The sequence below is a fragment of the Mytilus galloprovincialis genome, chromosome 10, assembly GCF_965363235.1.
Source record: "Mytilus galloprovincialis chromosome 10, xbMytGall1.hap1.1, whole genome shotgun sequence".
NCBI classification, from domain to species: Eukaryota; Metazoa; Mollusca; class Bivalvia; order Mytilida; family Mytilidae; genus Mytilus; species Mytilus galloprovincialis.
In genome coordinates, this window is record NC_134847.1 from 33,493,677 (window position 1) to 33,508,448 (window position 14,772).

General features: G+C 30.6%; 1 protein-coding gene across 6 annotated transcripts in view; it reads right to left on the minus strand.

The window, feature by feature from the left end:
• The window catches only part of LOC143047425 (dynein axonemal heavy chain 1-like), a 125,123-nt gene that overhangs the window by 110,243 nt on the left and 108 nt on the right, over positions 1-14,772 (minus strand). For all 6 annotated transcript variants that reach the window (XM_076220482.1, XM_076220483.1, XM_076220481.1 and 3 more), the window contains exons 2-10: positions 12,086-12,256; positions 11,330-11,402; positions 7,739-7,824; positions 7,234-7,322; positions 6,526-6,809; positions 5,608-5,769; positions 4,738-4,990; positions 1,607-1,764; positions 957-1,171 (exon numbers count right to left, since the gene is read on the minus strand). In XM_076220482.1, the coding sequence (XP_076076597.1) occupies positions 957-1,171; positions 1,607-1,764; positions 4,738-4,990; positions 5,608-5,769; positions 6,526-6,809; positions 7,234-7,322; positions 7,739-7,824; positions 11,330-11,402; positions 12,086-12,250 (1,485 nt within the window). In that variant the 5' untranslated portion in view covers positions 12,251-12,256. The remainder of the gene's footprint in view (positions 1-956; positions 1,172-1,606; positions 1,765-4,737; positions 4,991-5,607; positions 5,770-6,525; positions 6,810-7,233; positions 7,323-7,738; positions 7,825-11,329; positions 11,403-12,085; positions 12,257-14,772) is intronic.

Here is a 14,772-nt window from a genome sequence, read left to right on the forward strand (position 1 = left end):
ACGTGTTACATCCAAAATTAAATTATTTTAGAATATATGGATTTTTATTGTCCCATTGGTCTCTTCTACTTTTTTTCATGCAGCCCAAGCATGATAATTTACATCATGTATTAGATCTACTTTTTTTCATGCAGCCCAAGCATGATAATTTACATCATGTATTAGATATGTATTTCATAGCAACTAGGAAAATGATTTTTTTATATGGCACAGACAATTAAAATGAAAAAAAAGTTTCTTCTAGTTTTTTTACAAACCAGGATGACTTTGCTTTTAAATTGCAAATAAACAAATCTGTAAAATGAATATTTCTGTTTTTCTTAAAGTTAACTGATACCTGAAATTTTAATTTCTGAACTTGTCTGAAAATGCAGTGCGATCTATTTTAGTTCTGTTAAGAGCAGTCAGTTGCTGATAAATGATGGTAAAATTTACGGAAATTTCATTGAATCAAGACTGTTTAAACTAAGCAGTACTGATTTCAATACCCCAATAGTATTATGTGTTATGGTTTTACAAATAACAAGTGATTGATTGTTGAAGTTTTGCACCCACTGGTAAGTATTACATGCATTTTAAGATAATAATTACAGTTATAGCTCTTTTCATAATGCTAGCAAGACAATCCTTTGCTAGCAAGACAAAGGATTGTTTGACTTGCTTGATTTTTTTGTAAAGTTGTTTGCTCAAGCATTGTTATCAAAATTGACATCTGCAAAAAATATAAAAAGGCAGAGTTAAACCTGTGTAAGGGTAAATTTGATTATTTGATAATGTATAATCAAATTTAAATATAATGTATACAAATTTAAATCCGCCTTTTTATATTCTTTGCAGATGTCAATCTTAATTACAATGTTTGAGCAAACTTTAATACAAACAAAACAAACAAGCAATCCAAACCTTTAACTTTCTTGCATTATGAAAAGAGGTGTAATGAAATATAATATTCTCACCTGTGATGTAGCTTGTGATTGTGTCTGTTCAAATTCTTCTAATCTCATTGGTTTAGTGGTGGGGATGTGAAAGAGTGACATTCCACAGACTTTGTTACACTCTGTTCTGACTTTCCCAGTTGCTTCAATACTCTCTTTACGTGTCAACAGAGAATGGAAGGCAAACTGGTCATAGTTCTGATCATATGGGTATTCTGGTACATCAAGGACACAGCCTGGAATAAAAGTAATCGGAAATTTACAGGTGTGATTCTTTTTACTTGAAATAAGCTTTGAGATTACAATAAGGCGCTGCTTCAAGTTTAAATTATAGAAACCTGACCCCCCCCCCTTCCCGCCAAAAAAAAAAACCACACAAACAAACACACATCTAATACATTTCAATATAAAATGTTTCATTAAAATAAGAGGACAAATTTTTATAGTTAAATTTTCTTGTATCATTTCATGTTTTAGGGAAATAATTTTAAAATCTCATGGTGCTATATTAAAATACTTGGAAGAACTCTGTACAATGATCAATCCATGTTTAATTGTTAAATAACATCTGCAGATTCAAACTTTGAATTGTAAATTCCTTTTTTTTAGGGTAAGGGAGAGCATCTAGAAAATCTAGAAATCCTTAAACAAGAATTTTAAATAATATTAACCTTTAACAGGTACAAGTTCTTCCTTCTTTTCAGGTTTGGTAACAAAGGCAAAAGTGACAGGATCTTCATCTACTGTTTTGTCAAATATAATTCTGTTCATAGACCAACAAAAGTCAATATTCACTTCCTTCTCCAACACTTGAATATAATCTTCCAAACTGTAAAATAATAATAAAAGATGGAAATTGCTAATACATCATTTTGAATTATTTCTAAACTGGGACCTTTTATAGCTTGCTGTTCGGTGTGAGCCAAGGCTCCGTGTTTAAGGCTGTACCTTGACCTATAATGGTTTACTATTATAAATTGTTATTTGGATGGAGAGTTGTCTCAATGGCTCTCATACCACATCTTCCTATATCTATTGTACGTTTATGGCAACATTAGAGATTACTATGCCAGTAAAGGAGAAAATAAGAGGTAAATGCCAATATGACAGCAACACCCCAACACTATAGCAATAGGCTATTTGCCAATTCCCGTAATTGACCCTGTAATTAGTGATCTCTTTTTTAGTTGTCTCCCTTATGAGGGACATTAATTTTTATTTACAATGGAGAGCTAGCAGAAAGAGCAAATTTACCTGTGGGTAATGTGAGTTATCTTTAAGGTTTTCAAATCTTTTAACCACATTAATTTGTTGTTACGCTAAATACTTTTTTCATGAAAAATTAGTTAAACTGCCGATACATCACTTTCAATTCATCATGCTTTGCATTAGCAAAATCCAATTTTGTCCAATATGGAACCAGTCTACGATTGACAAAGGGAAGTAATTTGTTTAAAAGTGTGTAATAACAGAATCAAATCCATAGTTGGCAAATGGACCATTCCAGAAACAAATTATCAGTATCATGAATAACTTTTTCACTGGCTTGAAAATTAAATTCTGGAAAAACAAATTTTCGGATCTTAATTCTAAAGATCTATTTTTTCATTGAGCATATGATAAACTAACATTATTTTAATTGAAAAACATCCTGAAAGGTAAGATTAATCAATGAAATATATCACAATGATGTAATTGAGCACTACTATGATAGGAAATCAAAATGGTAGTCAATAACTGTCTGGCTTTGCTCATTGTTGAAGGCCGTACAGTGACCTATAGTTGTTAATGTCTGTGTCATTTTGGTCTTTTGTGGATAGTTGTCTCATTGGCAATTATACGACATCTTCTTTTTTATATTTTCTCATATTTTTGCACTTTATATAAAAACATGGCAATAGTTTCTCAAAATTTTCTATTTCACAGGTCTTCATTTTATGATATACTGTGGATTCATTTATTTTCGTGGGTACCAATTTTCGTGGATTAAGAAAAACTTTCATATTCGTGGATATTTAATTTCATGGTTTTGCTGAAGTCTGCATACAAACCTATAGAAAAATTATCATTTGTTGAATATTTATTTTCGTGGTTTGACTGTGCCCACGAAATCCACGAAAATTGGTATCCAACGAATAATAATTAATCCACAGTATGTGTTATAAATTTCGGAACACTCCATAAATTCCTTATTTGTCATTGGCATAGTTTTAAAAACTGTTAAAGATACTCTTTTTTTCTTTCTATGATAATTGATTTATTGGTCCAACACTAGTGTTGGATAATCGGTTGAAAATACCAACCGATTATCTATTACAATCGGATGACAGCAACCAACTGACTATCGGTTATAATCGCTTCATAATACCTTGCCCTTTTGTTTTTTAAATGAAATCATGCATTTAGTCTCATTGTACATGTCTAATGTGTATATTCCATATCATTGCAGAGTTTATATATTCATATTTATGATCTTTTATTTCCCTTTCATATTCTGGCGTACTAAATTATAATCCTGGTACCTTTGATAATTATTTATTTAGCAGTTAAAACAATGAATTAATAAGAATCAAGATTCATATTAAAGATATTTTATCTCATAATTACAACATTAATTACTAACAGTGACACTAACATTTCTAAATTTCAATGGTGTCAATAAAATTTCAATAACATAGCTGTATAAACATTTGAATGCTTCTAATTAGGAAAAGATATATTAAGTTTTTAACTTTAAAAAATTTAAAATTAACAGAAAAAAATAAAACAATGCATTTGCATTATAATATTTACAGTAAACAAAAGGGATTAAGCCAAAGTCTGTTAATTCGTGTAGAATGCTTTTTTTTTATTTTTGTGATCATTATTTTCTGTCAATTGTGTCATTTGTGCGTCTGAACTTATTATTGCAAGAATGCGGAATTAAAACATAGTTAAACCGTATCCGATTCGTGATTCTTATATTTATTAATGGCGGACAAATTTCGGAAAATTTACAAAAATAAACGATGTTTGGCAAGCAATATGGAAAGGAATATGACGTTTTTTATGCTACAAATGGATAAAACATTAATAAAAGGCAATTTGCAATACGTTTTAATGAAGCAAAGAAATTATTTTGTCTAAAATCAGAATGATTTGTACGCTCTCAAGTAACAAGAACCAGTATTGAAAGAAAGTATTTCATTCAAAGTTATTAATCTTAAATAACATTCCTTCAATCTGCAAATATGTATAGTTAATGCTTTTGTCACGTTTATAGAGAAGGAAATTGGTTATTGGTAATTATAGGATGTTTGACATTGTTATTGTCATCGACTGGTATTTTTGTTGTTATTTGTTTGACTGCGCATGTAAAATGCAAACCGTAAACGGACCGGAAGTTGACAAGCTAAAAGTCCGGAAACTTTAACGACAATCGATTGAACAAAATCCCAATCGATTATCGACATCGCCAGGCCCAACCAACTGATTTCCGACTTATTCCGATCATCGGAACAACACTATCCAACACTCGATTAATTTCTTATTTGACATAGTTTAAAAACTGTAAGAAGAACTCTTACTTTTTGTCTCTACCTATGCTAGGACTAATTTTGTCAATTTAGTTTTATCATTGTTTTAAAAACGTTAGAAGAACTCTTACTTTTTGTCTCTTCCTATTCCAGGACTATTTTTAGCACATTCTGCAGATCTTTTTTTTTAAATTATTATTGAGCATATTATAAATTTCAAAACGCTCTAAAAATTTCTTATTTGGCATTTTATCACTGTTTTAAAAAATGTTTCGAGGAACTCTTACTTTTTGTCTCTTCCTATTCCAGGACTATTTTTAGCACATTCGACCATCCGTCTGAGTGAAGCTTGATCTAATTCTCCAACACCGTCCATAGGCATACAGTCAACATACAGGTTATATCTCAGAATGGCTTCAGTTTCTTTACGTAGTCTAAATGCCTCGGCTACTCGCTGGGCAAAGATCCTTGGATCTTCAGCTTTTAACATTAATCTAACTCTGTGTACCCAATACTGGTTCTTTAAGTCCATTCTAGAGCCTATAAAAACAATTTTTATTCTATTACTTATCAGTGGCGTATCCGGGGGGTCAGAAACCCCCTTTTTTTTGGCCGATCAATGCATTTGAATGGGGACATATAGTTGGAACCCCCCTTTGTATTTGTCCTAGGTTGGGACAAACCCCCCTCCCCCCTCTTTTTTTTAAAATGGCTGGAAATCATTTGAGGTGCGAATACTCTGGATTTACTAATATTCGTTGGATACCAATTTTCCTGGATTTCATGAGAACAGGGGAGCCAGGAATGTAAATGCTCAATGAATTACAAGTTTTCTAAAGGAATGTATGCAGACTTTATCAATACCATGAAATTAAATTTCCACGAAAAATTGGTACCCATGAAAACAAATGAATCCACATTAGATAAAAGTTTTGCTATATATATTATGTTTGCTCTATTATACTGTGAAACCTGTTTAAACCAAACCTCTTCGGGACTAAAAATTTTGTTCTGTATTGGCTATGTTCAGTTTTATCAAGTTCACAGCACATTAAAATTGATATGACGTGCTTAAGAACATGTTTGGTTTATACAGGTTTTCGATTTAAAAATGATTTGGTTTAGCCAGGTTTCACTGTAGTTCAATATAAACTAACCATCTGATTGGAATCCTCCATTTACTACAGCTTTACCAGACTCATCTACAATCCTGCCTGAGGAATTACACTTCTGTACAAAGAATAACTGCTGTTTAGGGTCATAATCTAGAATACCTACATCAGTCCATTCATATTTGATCTTTGGGTCAGTTGGATCCACTGTAAATGAAAGTAAATACAAAATGAACTATGTTTACATTCTGATCTTATTTTCAATCAAAAAAAAATCATCAGTTTAAGTATTAATGCATTGCAAAAACAAATATTTTCATCAATGACATTCCAGTCACATATTCTCGTGAATATCCTTTTTTATATTAGATACAAATTTTTTTAGAATGATAAAGTCTGCATACATTTCTTTAGAACAATTGTATTTCGTTCAAATAGCACATTCTTAAATTGAACGGGGTGGGGTGACTTCCCTTTAATTTTAATTGATTTGTTTTATCATCAAATTCAAGAATAATTATGGTTTAGGGGTGGGGATCTGGACCGTTTACAAGTATTCCACTGAACCAACGAAATCCACGAAAATTGGTATCCAAGGAATATTAATGAATCCACAGTAACCAAAACAATTACTGAATTCTTCTAAAGAATTCCCCAAGATAATATCATGACAATTTATGGTAGAATGAATTCACACAACTTTTTGATCTAAATTTTAGGTCTTTTCATTTTAAACTTTTAAAAAGCTTTTGTTTTTAATCAAAACCTAGAAAATATTTGTGTTATCAAACTACTAATCAAACAACATAATTACGTCTACATATATTTTAAGGTGGTACATAACACTTTTGGGAGATAACTCTGTAAAATCAGCTGAATGTTTTAAATACATTGTATTTTTAAGGAAATATTAAGCTTCTCAATGTTTGGTACCACCTTAGCAGAGATCTAATGAATATTTACATTCTTTGTCAGTATCTTTACTGGGTAACAGAGCAAGAGCAGGAACTGGTTTCCTGGTTCCATTATCTTGTCCCATCTTAAGCCACTCAGTTGGCAGACGACAGTCATGTTCCTCATTGTCAAATAAATGTAAAGGCAGATATGCAGGGAATGGGGCGGGATCATTGGGATCCATGTTGATTTGGACTGGCATACTGGTCTGTTTTGGCATCAACTGATCAGTTTTTATTCCCTGATCTTTCAAGAGATTCTTCAATTCAAGTGTAGAATATAATCTTCTTCTCCTACAAAAAGAAATACATAATTGTTTAAAATTCAAAATAATAATTAAGAAAAATGATGATATTCATTCAAGAAAAAAAAACTCCTTCAAAAGAGAAATAAATGTTTAAATATCAATGTAAAATAAAAAGCAAATAGTATATTCTAATAGGAAAATGACTGATAATAGTTATAGCATATTTAGGATTATTCTTAACCCCATAACATATATTTAAAAAAAAATAGTATTACATGTATTAAAATTTTAACAGAAGATATATATTAAGTTGGAAAAACTTATTCTAGGGCTCAGGTTGCACAATATTTTAGTTTCTCTTTGCACCTGCTCATTTTTTTAAAATGCTTAATCCAAGCTTTAAATCATAATATTTAGCATCAGAGTCATAAGAGTTCCACTGTTTTGAAATGAACACAAACTAAACAAACCTTTCTACTTCAATTTTCCTCGGACAATCTCCAGGTTTTGTGTAAAATGGCAACTGGACCTTTGGTTCACTTGAACTTTTTGAAAAATCCTAAAAGAAAATATAAAAAGATTTAAATTCAAAATATCGGAAAGTTTTACTATAGTGAGAACAGACAAAAAGTAAATTAAGATGTTCCAAGTTTAAGCAGATATTTATGTTTGAGTTGGAGAATATATTCCTGTTTTATGGGTCTTTCCTTTACTCCCATCAAAATATATACCCTTCCAATGTGATCAATGGACATGACAAATGGTATTCCATGAATATTAAAGGGTCCACAGTACATGTGCTATCAAAATCATTAAACTTATAATGTACAGGCGTTATATTTTTGTAAAAATTATCATTAAAGACAGTAATACACTCCACTTTGGGTCAAATTAAAAAAAAAAGATGTTCCAATGAAAAAAAAAACCCAACAAGAATATTTGTCATAAATATCCTATGATAACTTGATAACATACTGATATTGCTGTAATTTCTGTTGAGGGTCCATGTGACTGGCCTTTGATCTGTTCAATAACATTTCCTTTTTCTTCAAATGCTGTGACTGTAATTGAAATTTCAGGATATTATTATACAATAGTATAAATAAATACAACATTTTAACATTTAAAAGAGTGATGAAAGATTACCCATTGTGATAAAACAAAAATGTCTCTTTGTGATACAGATGCCTTAGCCTCCAAATAGATAACTAGGTTCAGTAAAAAAATACTTTTAAATGTTGAAAAAAATATGGCTCAAATGTAGACACTTCTTACTGCCTTTGTCATCAAGAGCAGTCTTCACGCTGAGTGGCAGCCCAGGCTAGTAAAATTGCTCTTGGGCCTGTAAAAAAAATCATATCTACAGGCCAACAAAATCTAACTAAAAAATATTGAAAACTGAGCTCCGGGCCTGTAGATTTAATAGTTCATTGTGAAGACTGCAAAAGGTTATATCCAATGCAAGAAGGATATGTGTTATATGACATATCAAAATTTCTGATTTTCAAATGAATTTGTCAAAATAGAAACCTCAAATTTGACATTTCCCAAAATAATCCAGAAGCAAAAGGCCGTAAAAAAGAATAGGGTTGTTTGCCCTATCCTACCTACCCAGAAAAAAGCTACCTACTCAAAATCTTTTATTGTCCTAATTTGAAGGTTTATTTTATTCAGATAGGCATGAAGACTAATAAACATCTGATACTTAAATTTCTTTTTTGTGGAAAAATAAAATAAAATGCCTACCTACCTACAATGACCTACCCACTGTCTCAATAAAATTAACGGTACCAATTTTCTTGCACCAGATGCACATTTCGACAATACATGTCTCTTCAGTGATGCTCGTGGCCAAAATATTTGAAATCCAAAGCTTATATAAAAGATGAAGAGCTCAACCTTTGGGTAGGGTTTGGGCAAATTAAAATATTTTCAAGTGTGGCCTAACTAGGGAATGACAATCATATAAAATAAGTCATGGTTGAATTGGCTTAAGGGCATACGATACAGTGACAGGGAAGGTAATGACGTTGCTAACGTAAAATGTTATTTTCGCGACGTCAAACGCAGGGTTTCCCCTGGGTCAATTATTTTTTTCGCCACCTCTTTCGCCAAAACAATATATTTTTCGCCACTTTATTATTTTTTTCGCCAAGTAAGATAACTATATTTTTTGTTTTTAACATAAAAAGGAAAAATATTCATTGTATTTTAAACAACTTTTCTAAATGAGGGGGCCACTATACTTTTATTAATAAAGAAGATATAAGTCCTGGAATACAACAAAATTAATGGACAGGTTTTGATTATATAATACCAGTATAGTTCATAGGGAAAGTTTCTTTAAAAGAAAAATATTGATGTGCCCTTTTGTACTAAGAAGTGGTTTTTACAACAAAACAAAAGCTTTTATCACATGATATTTTGATCCCTCATTTCATGTGTAGTCATAACATTGAAGGGCTACTCTCATTCAAGGGGTTGTTCCCAACCTTTTGGATAGATTTCTTCATAACGACAGGTTTCATTTCTTGACCATCGTAAATGAAAAAGTTGAGACGTAAAACTATGCTTGAAACACACGTGTAACTCAAACGACTTTAAAGTAGTCTCCCTTATCAAATACCTATATTAAAGTCAAAGGATAATTAAAGTTTTAAATCGGAGATTTTTCTTGTTTTTGAAAATTTTTCGTCACAACAACAGCTTTCTTTTCTAAACTATCTTTAAAAAGAGAAGAGACGTCAAAAGTTTGCTTCAAACACGTGCGTCGCAAAGTGGTAAATAAATTCTGTATGTGACATTTAGCGGAAGCCATTTAACCATATCATTTTGTCAAACAATTCAATCAACACCTTTATTAATTAGTCCTTTGTTGTCGATAGCTATAAAATGCAATCAGCTGAGTATTGATTTTCTGTCCAAATCTTAATGATGTCAAGGTGAATTCCGAGTATTGTCTGATAGGTAAAGTCCGAGAAACTCGAAAAAAGTAAATAAACAAGATGGAGGAAAATAAATCGTTCTATCCATTTCTTTCGCCAAATTCTTTCGCAAATGGCGAATTTTTATCGCCACAATTATTATTTTTTCGCAAATTGCGAAAATGGCGACCGCCAGCGGAAACCCTGCAAACGGTGACTTATCGGGAAAAGATGCAGTTTTCGACTGATTTTTATCATTCATACTGATTTTACTTGAAAACGAGTTCATGGACCCCTCTTTTTTTAAAAGACATTTTGTTTCATTTTGCAGGGAGATTATGTGGACCAAATTTTATAAAACTGTAAATAGTGCAATTTTTTTAATTTTGATAAATATACGGCAAAAAATTACGTTTTTTTCTCAATTCATGACAATTTGATAAATATGACTTATTTTTTAGTAAAAAAAGACATAAATTTTTAGGATACTTATAAAATACAGAAATTACAAATTATTTAACAAAAAACAATTTGTGTTTATCTTTTAAAACAAAAAAGTTATGGATCTCTTTCGAAAGGGAAAATGCGGCCAGAAATCCGAATTTTTAGCAAATATACAAAATTTCGACCTCATTTAACTCAAAAAGTAGCACATGAAGGTATATTTTTTATTACATATTTGATTTAATCAGGCAAAAATTAGCCTATATAGAAATTTTCATTAAACTGTAAATACGGGATCAAAACTGTATCGTATGCCCTTAAATGGTTCTAATATAATTTCCTATTACAAACAGTTTGGTCAAGGTAACTTAATTTGCAGATTAATGGATGAAACTGATGGACAAAAAATTGCCATAAACAAACCGCTTTCATTAATTACCCTAAACATACATGTATAGAGATATAGAGGTGAAATAAAATCAATCATAAACAAAGAATACAATTTGCAATTCTACTACCATGATTCCACTTTACTTAATTTATATTTTATCAGAAGTAACATTTAAGAATTGAATGCTTCTTTTTGTAACGTCATTTGGGTGTAAAAGCGTTGATCTGAGTACATTTTGAATGAAGCGCGGAAGTGTGTGCACAGTCAATGCTTTTACAAACCTATGAAGTTACAAATAGAAGCATTCAATACTTATAATTACATTTTTAGCTATGATCATGAAAACACTATTTTTATCAAGTTTTTATTTAATTTACCTGTGCGCTTAATTGTGGGACCTCGTATCATCCTGAATGATAAATTTTATTGTGTAATGCAATTGTTTAAGGAATAACTCGAGATTGCAGTGTAGCCAATCAGAATAACGTATTAAAATGAAACATACATCTAATGTAATTATTAGTTTGTAATGACAATGAGAAAAATATAATTTTTAATGATTTTCTTTTTTTATTTGATAAACTCCTCACACGTTTGAATACTAGAATTAACATTTTTGAGTACATGTATTTTGTAATGCGATTTGCGCAAATGCCAAATCTGAAAGCAAGAAATAAATAAATTTAAAATAAAGCTTATAACAGTAAGAACATATGAAATAATAGCTTTGAATCCCTATTTAGAAAAATAAGGGGAACCCCCTTATACATTGAAACGTGTCAATAATCAATATAATGATTTAATTACCTTTTGGTGTGTGTTTTTCTTTGGCAACATTCCACAGTGTGTCTTGTGCAGTTGTTGGTCCATTTAATACATACTGCAAATTAAAAACATTTTATAATCTTATTTGTTCTGGTGCCAACGAAAATTAAATATTGTAAAAAAAAATTATTTTTTTGTTATAAAATAATCAAATATGTCTAACAATTTTAATGTGGTACCCAACACTTTCACTAAAATTAATTTGGCTCGTTTAATTTTCCTAAAATTTTGACAAAGTATTTACTTTGACCCTCTAACAAAACTATAAAAATTTCAAAAATTTTGAACCAACCATTTTATGAGAAAAATTACACTGGTTATATATATATTTTGATCACTGAGAAGCTTTAAATATTCCCTTTACAACACAACGTAACTAAAACATTAAGCTGACTTTAGAGAGTTATCTCCCTGTAGTGTTAGTTACCACCTTAAACGAAAGATATAGTATACTGTGGATTCATGAATATTCATTTGATACCAATTTTCATGGATTTCGTTGTTGCAAAGGGAATCACGAATTTAACTGTTATTTGAAATACATTTATCTAAAGAAATGTATGCAGACTTTGCCAAAACCACAAATTTAAATATCCATGAATATGCAAGATTTCCTCACTCCACGAAAATGGGTACCCATGCACGAAAATAAATGATTCCACATTTATACTGCATTTACTTTTCCAAGATTTTTGAAGATAAACCAACAAATACATTTTAAAAATAAATGTAACTTACATCTAATTGTCCATCACTCCCGTCAGTCCCTATAATATCGGAGTAATATCCTCTCTGTTTGATTTCTGGGTAAGCCTGTCCACCAGATGTTTTATTAGCACTATCAACACGTGTACGATTTGCAGAAAATGGCTTTCCACCACTTCTACTCGCTCTGGATGACATTATGTCCTGTAATTACAAGAAATTACTAAAAGTTAGTTTGTTTGAAACATAAATCTATCGACTATCCTTCAATATTTGTTTTTTAACAATTACCTCTGCCTTTTGATCTCTAGTTGGCACAATTTCAGATAAACAATGCATGGGTCATACAGATTGCAGATATTCATTCTTGCCAAATTTTCCTCAGACAAATGATTATTTATTAAATGGATATGTTTTATTTTAAGCAATGATAATTATTAAATACATTGTACAAAATAATCTGATAATTTGATAACTAAAAAATGTGTTTGAACGACATTGGGCTTATGAATGAAAGATTTAACAAATAAATGACAAACACCTTTATGAAAACATTTCTTTAAACAAATTGAAAGTCATACAAAAACACCTATCTTGACTGCAATTATGTACATGTACTTTTTCAACAGCCAGCTGATCCAAATAGAATAACAAATATTTCTATTGTTTGGTATAATTATATCTCAACATTAAAAGGAAATATATAAATAAAATAAAAAAACTATTTTAATTTTTAAATTTAAATCTTTACAAACATGAAAAATTACCTTAATTGTGCATTATCTTTTTTTAGAATCAACATTGAACTTTTTGAAAGCTGATGGGAGATAATCATTGATAATCATGGCACATGAAAATCTGCTGCATGTACTCATTTTCATAGCTGGTGATTCCAAATTTAAGATGCATCAAGCTTGTTAAATGTTGGCTCAACTGTGCACAAAAAATATTTTAACCCAAAAGATTAAAATTGACATTAACTTAACATCATTGCCTTGCTCTTTTTGTCATTTGGACTTAACCAAAGTGTCAGTCAAAGTGACCTTTTAAGAGTAAACAAAAAATACTCAGCCTGCTGATTTTCATGTCAGTGGTCCAAATTTCAGTTAATTGATTTCAATCAGTAGTTTTTGATCTCAGGAGGTGAAATAAAGAAAAATTGGATTCAAGCCATCTTTATTTGATGAAATCATTAAAAGTATGGTATTGGTAGGTCTTTCAACCACCAAACACCACCGCATATCGCGAACACAACTGAACACATTAAAATACCACCCAACACACCTAAATATTGTTTTCATCTTTATTTATATATTTGACTTACATTGTACCTTCTGAACGAGGATGAATATGTTTATTCATACATGTATATATATATAATACACACAATTTAATAGGAAATGATGGCAAGAAAACCAAAAAGAACAGTTAATTTGCAGATACACTTTCAAGTCTAACATTTTTTTAATATAATTATTGTGATAATTTCACATTGAATAAAATGTTTAAACTTATTTGAAAAAATTATTGCTAAAATTTGAAAAGTAAAGACCATAAGATAATTTACAAAGAGATGTAAATTCAGAAAAAATATTGCTCGATCTGGAAGTTTTTTTTAATTTTATTTTGATTCTCAACTTTGTGTAAATCAAAAATGAGAATAGAATTGAATTTATGTAATTTGATCGATTTTTATTGTTTTACTGTTTAACATTTCTGTTTTTATTAAGGGTTAGTGGCCTTTTTGAGTATTCAGTGGTGAAAAGACTACCCCTTAAAAGTCTTATGCTGATAGTCTTGGATAAATATGTAAACTGAAAAGAATGGAATGAAATGGAATGCACATTCTATATCAAGTTATCTAAGTCGTGAAAGGGTTATGATTCTCATTTTGTCTTCTGACATTAAAACATTTATTTTTCGTCATGTTTATATTTTTATTATTATGTTTTAACTATAATTAAATGACAACATATTGTTACACACAGAAAGATGAGGATAAACCCATATAAGTTGAAATCATCCCTTCATAAATTTTACGGATGCCATCACGAGTTGTTTGATCGTTATGGAATAACCGTTTCACAGATGATATCGGATATGTTCCTTGTGTCTTAACTACAATACCCTTTCCCTTTTCACGAATGTGACCTACCAAATGAGACTCTTTACCGGATTTGTAATAACATAAGCAACACGACGGGTGCCACATGTGGAGCAGGATCTGCTTACCCTTCCTGAGCATCTGAGATCACCCCCAGTTTTTGGTGGGGTTTGTGTTGCTTAGTCTTTAATAGTTTTCTATGTTGTGTCTTTACTATTATTTGTCTGTTTGTATTTTTATTTTTAACCATGGCATTGTCAGTTTATTTTCTATCTATGATTTTGACTCTCCCTCTAGTATCTTTCATCCCTCTATAGGCCTCTTTCTGAAAACAACTTGAGTCATTAGAGTCTTAATTCTAATAAAAAAAAACTATGTGCGTATCTGAACAAAATTGGGAATACAAAGTTAACTGCTATGGTAAACAATGTTTTCAATTCGACTATTGCACTGCCCGATGCAATATTCCATATTCACAGTTCTACGGTCACCACTGGCACAGTCACTGACTTTACTGAAAACAAAACTGGACATTTTCAAGTTATGTCCGTTAAAATGTGTTTGCTTCAACTCCGCAGGGTGGATACCAAAAACAAAACAATGTTTTTAATTGGAA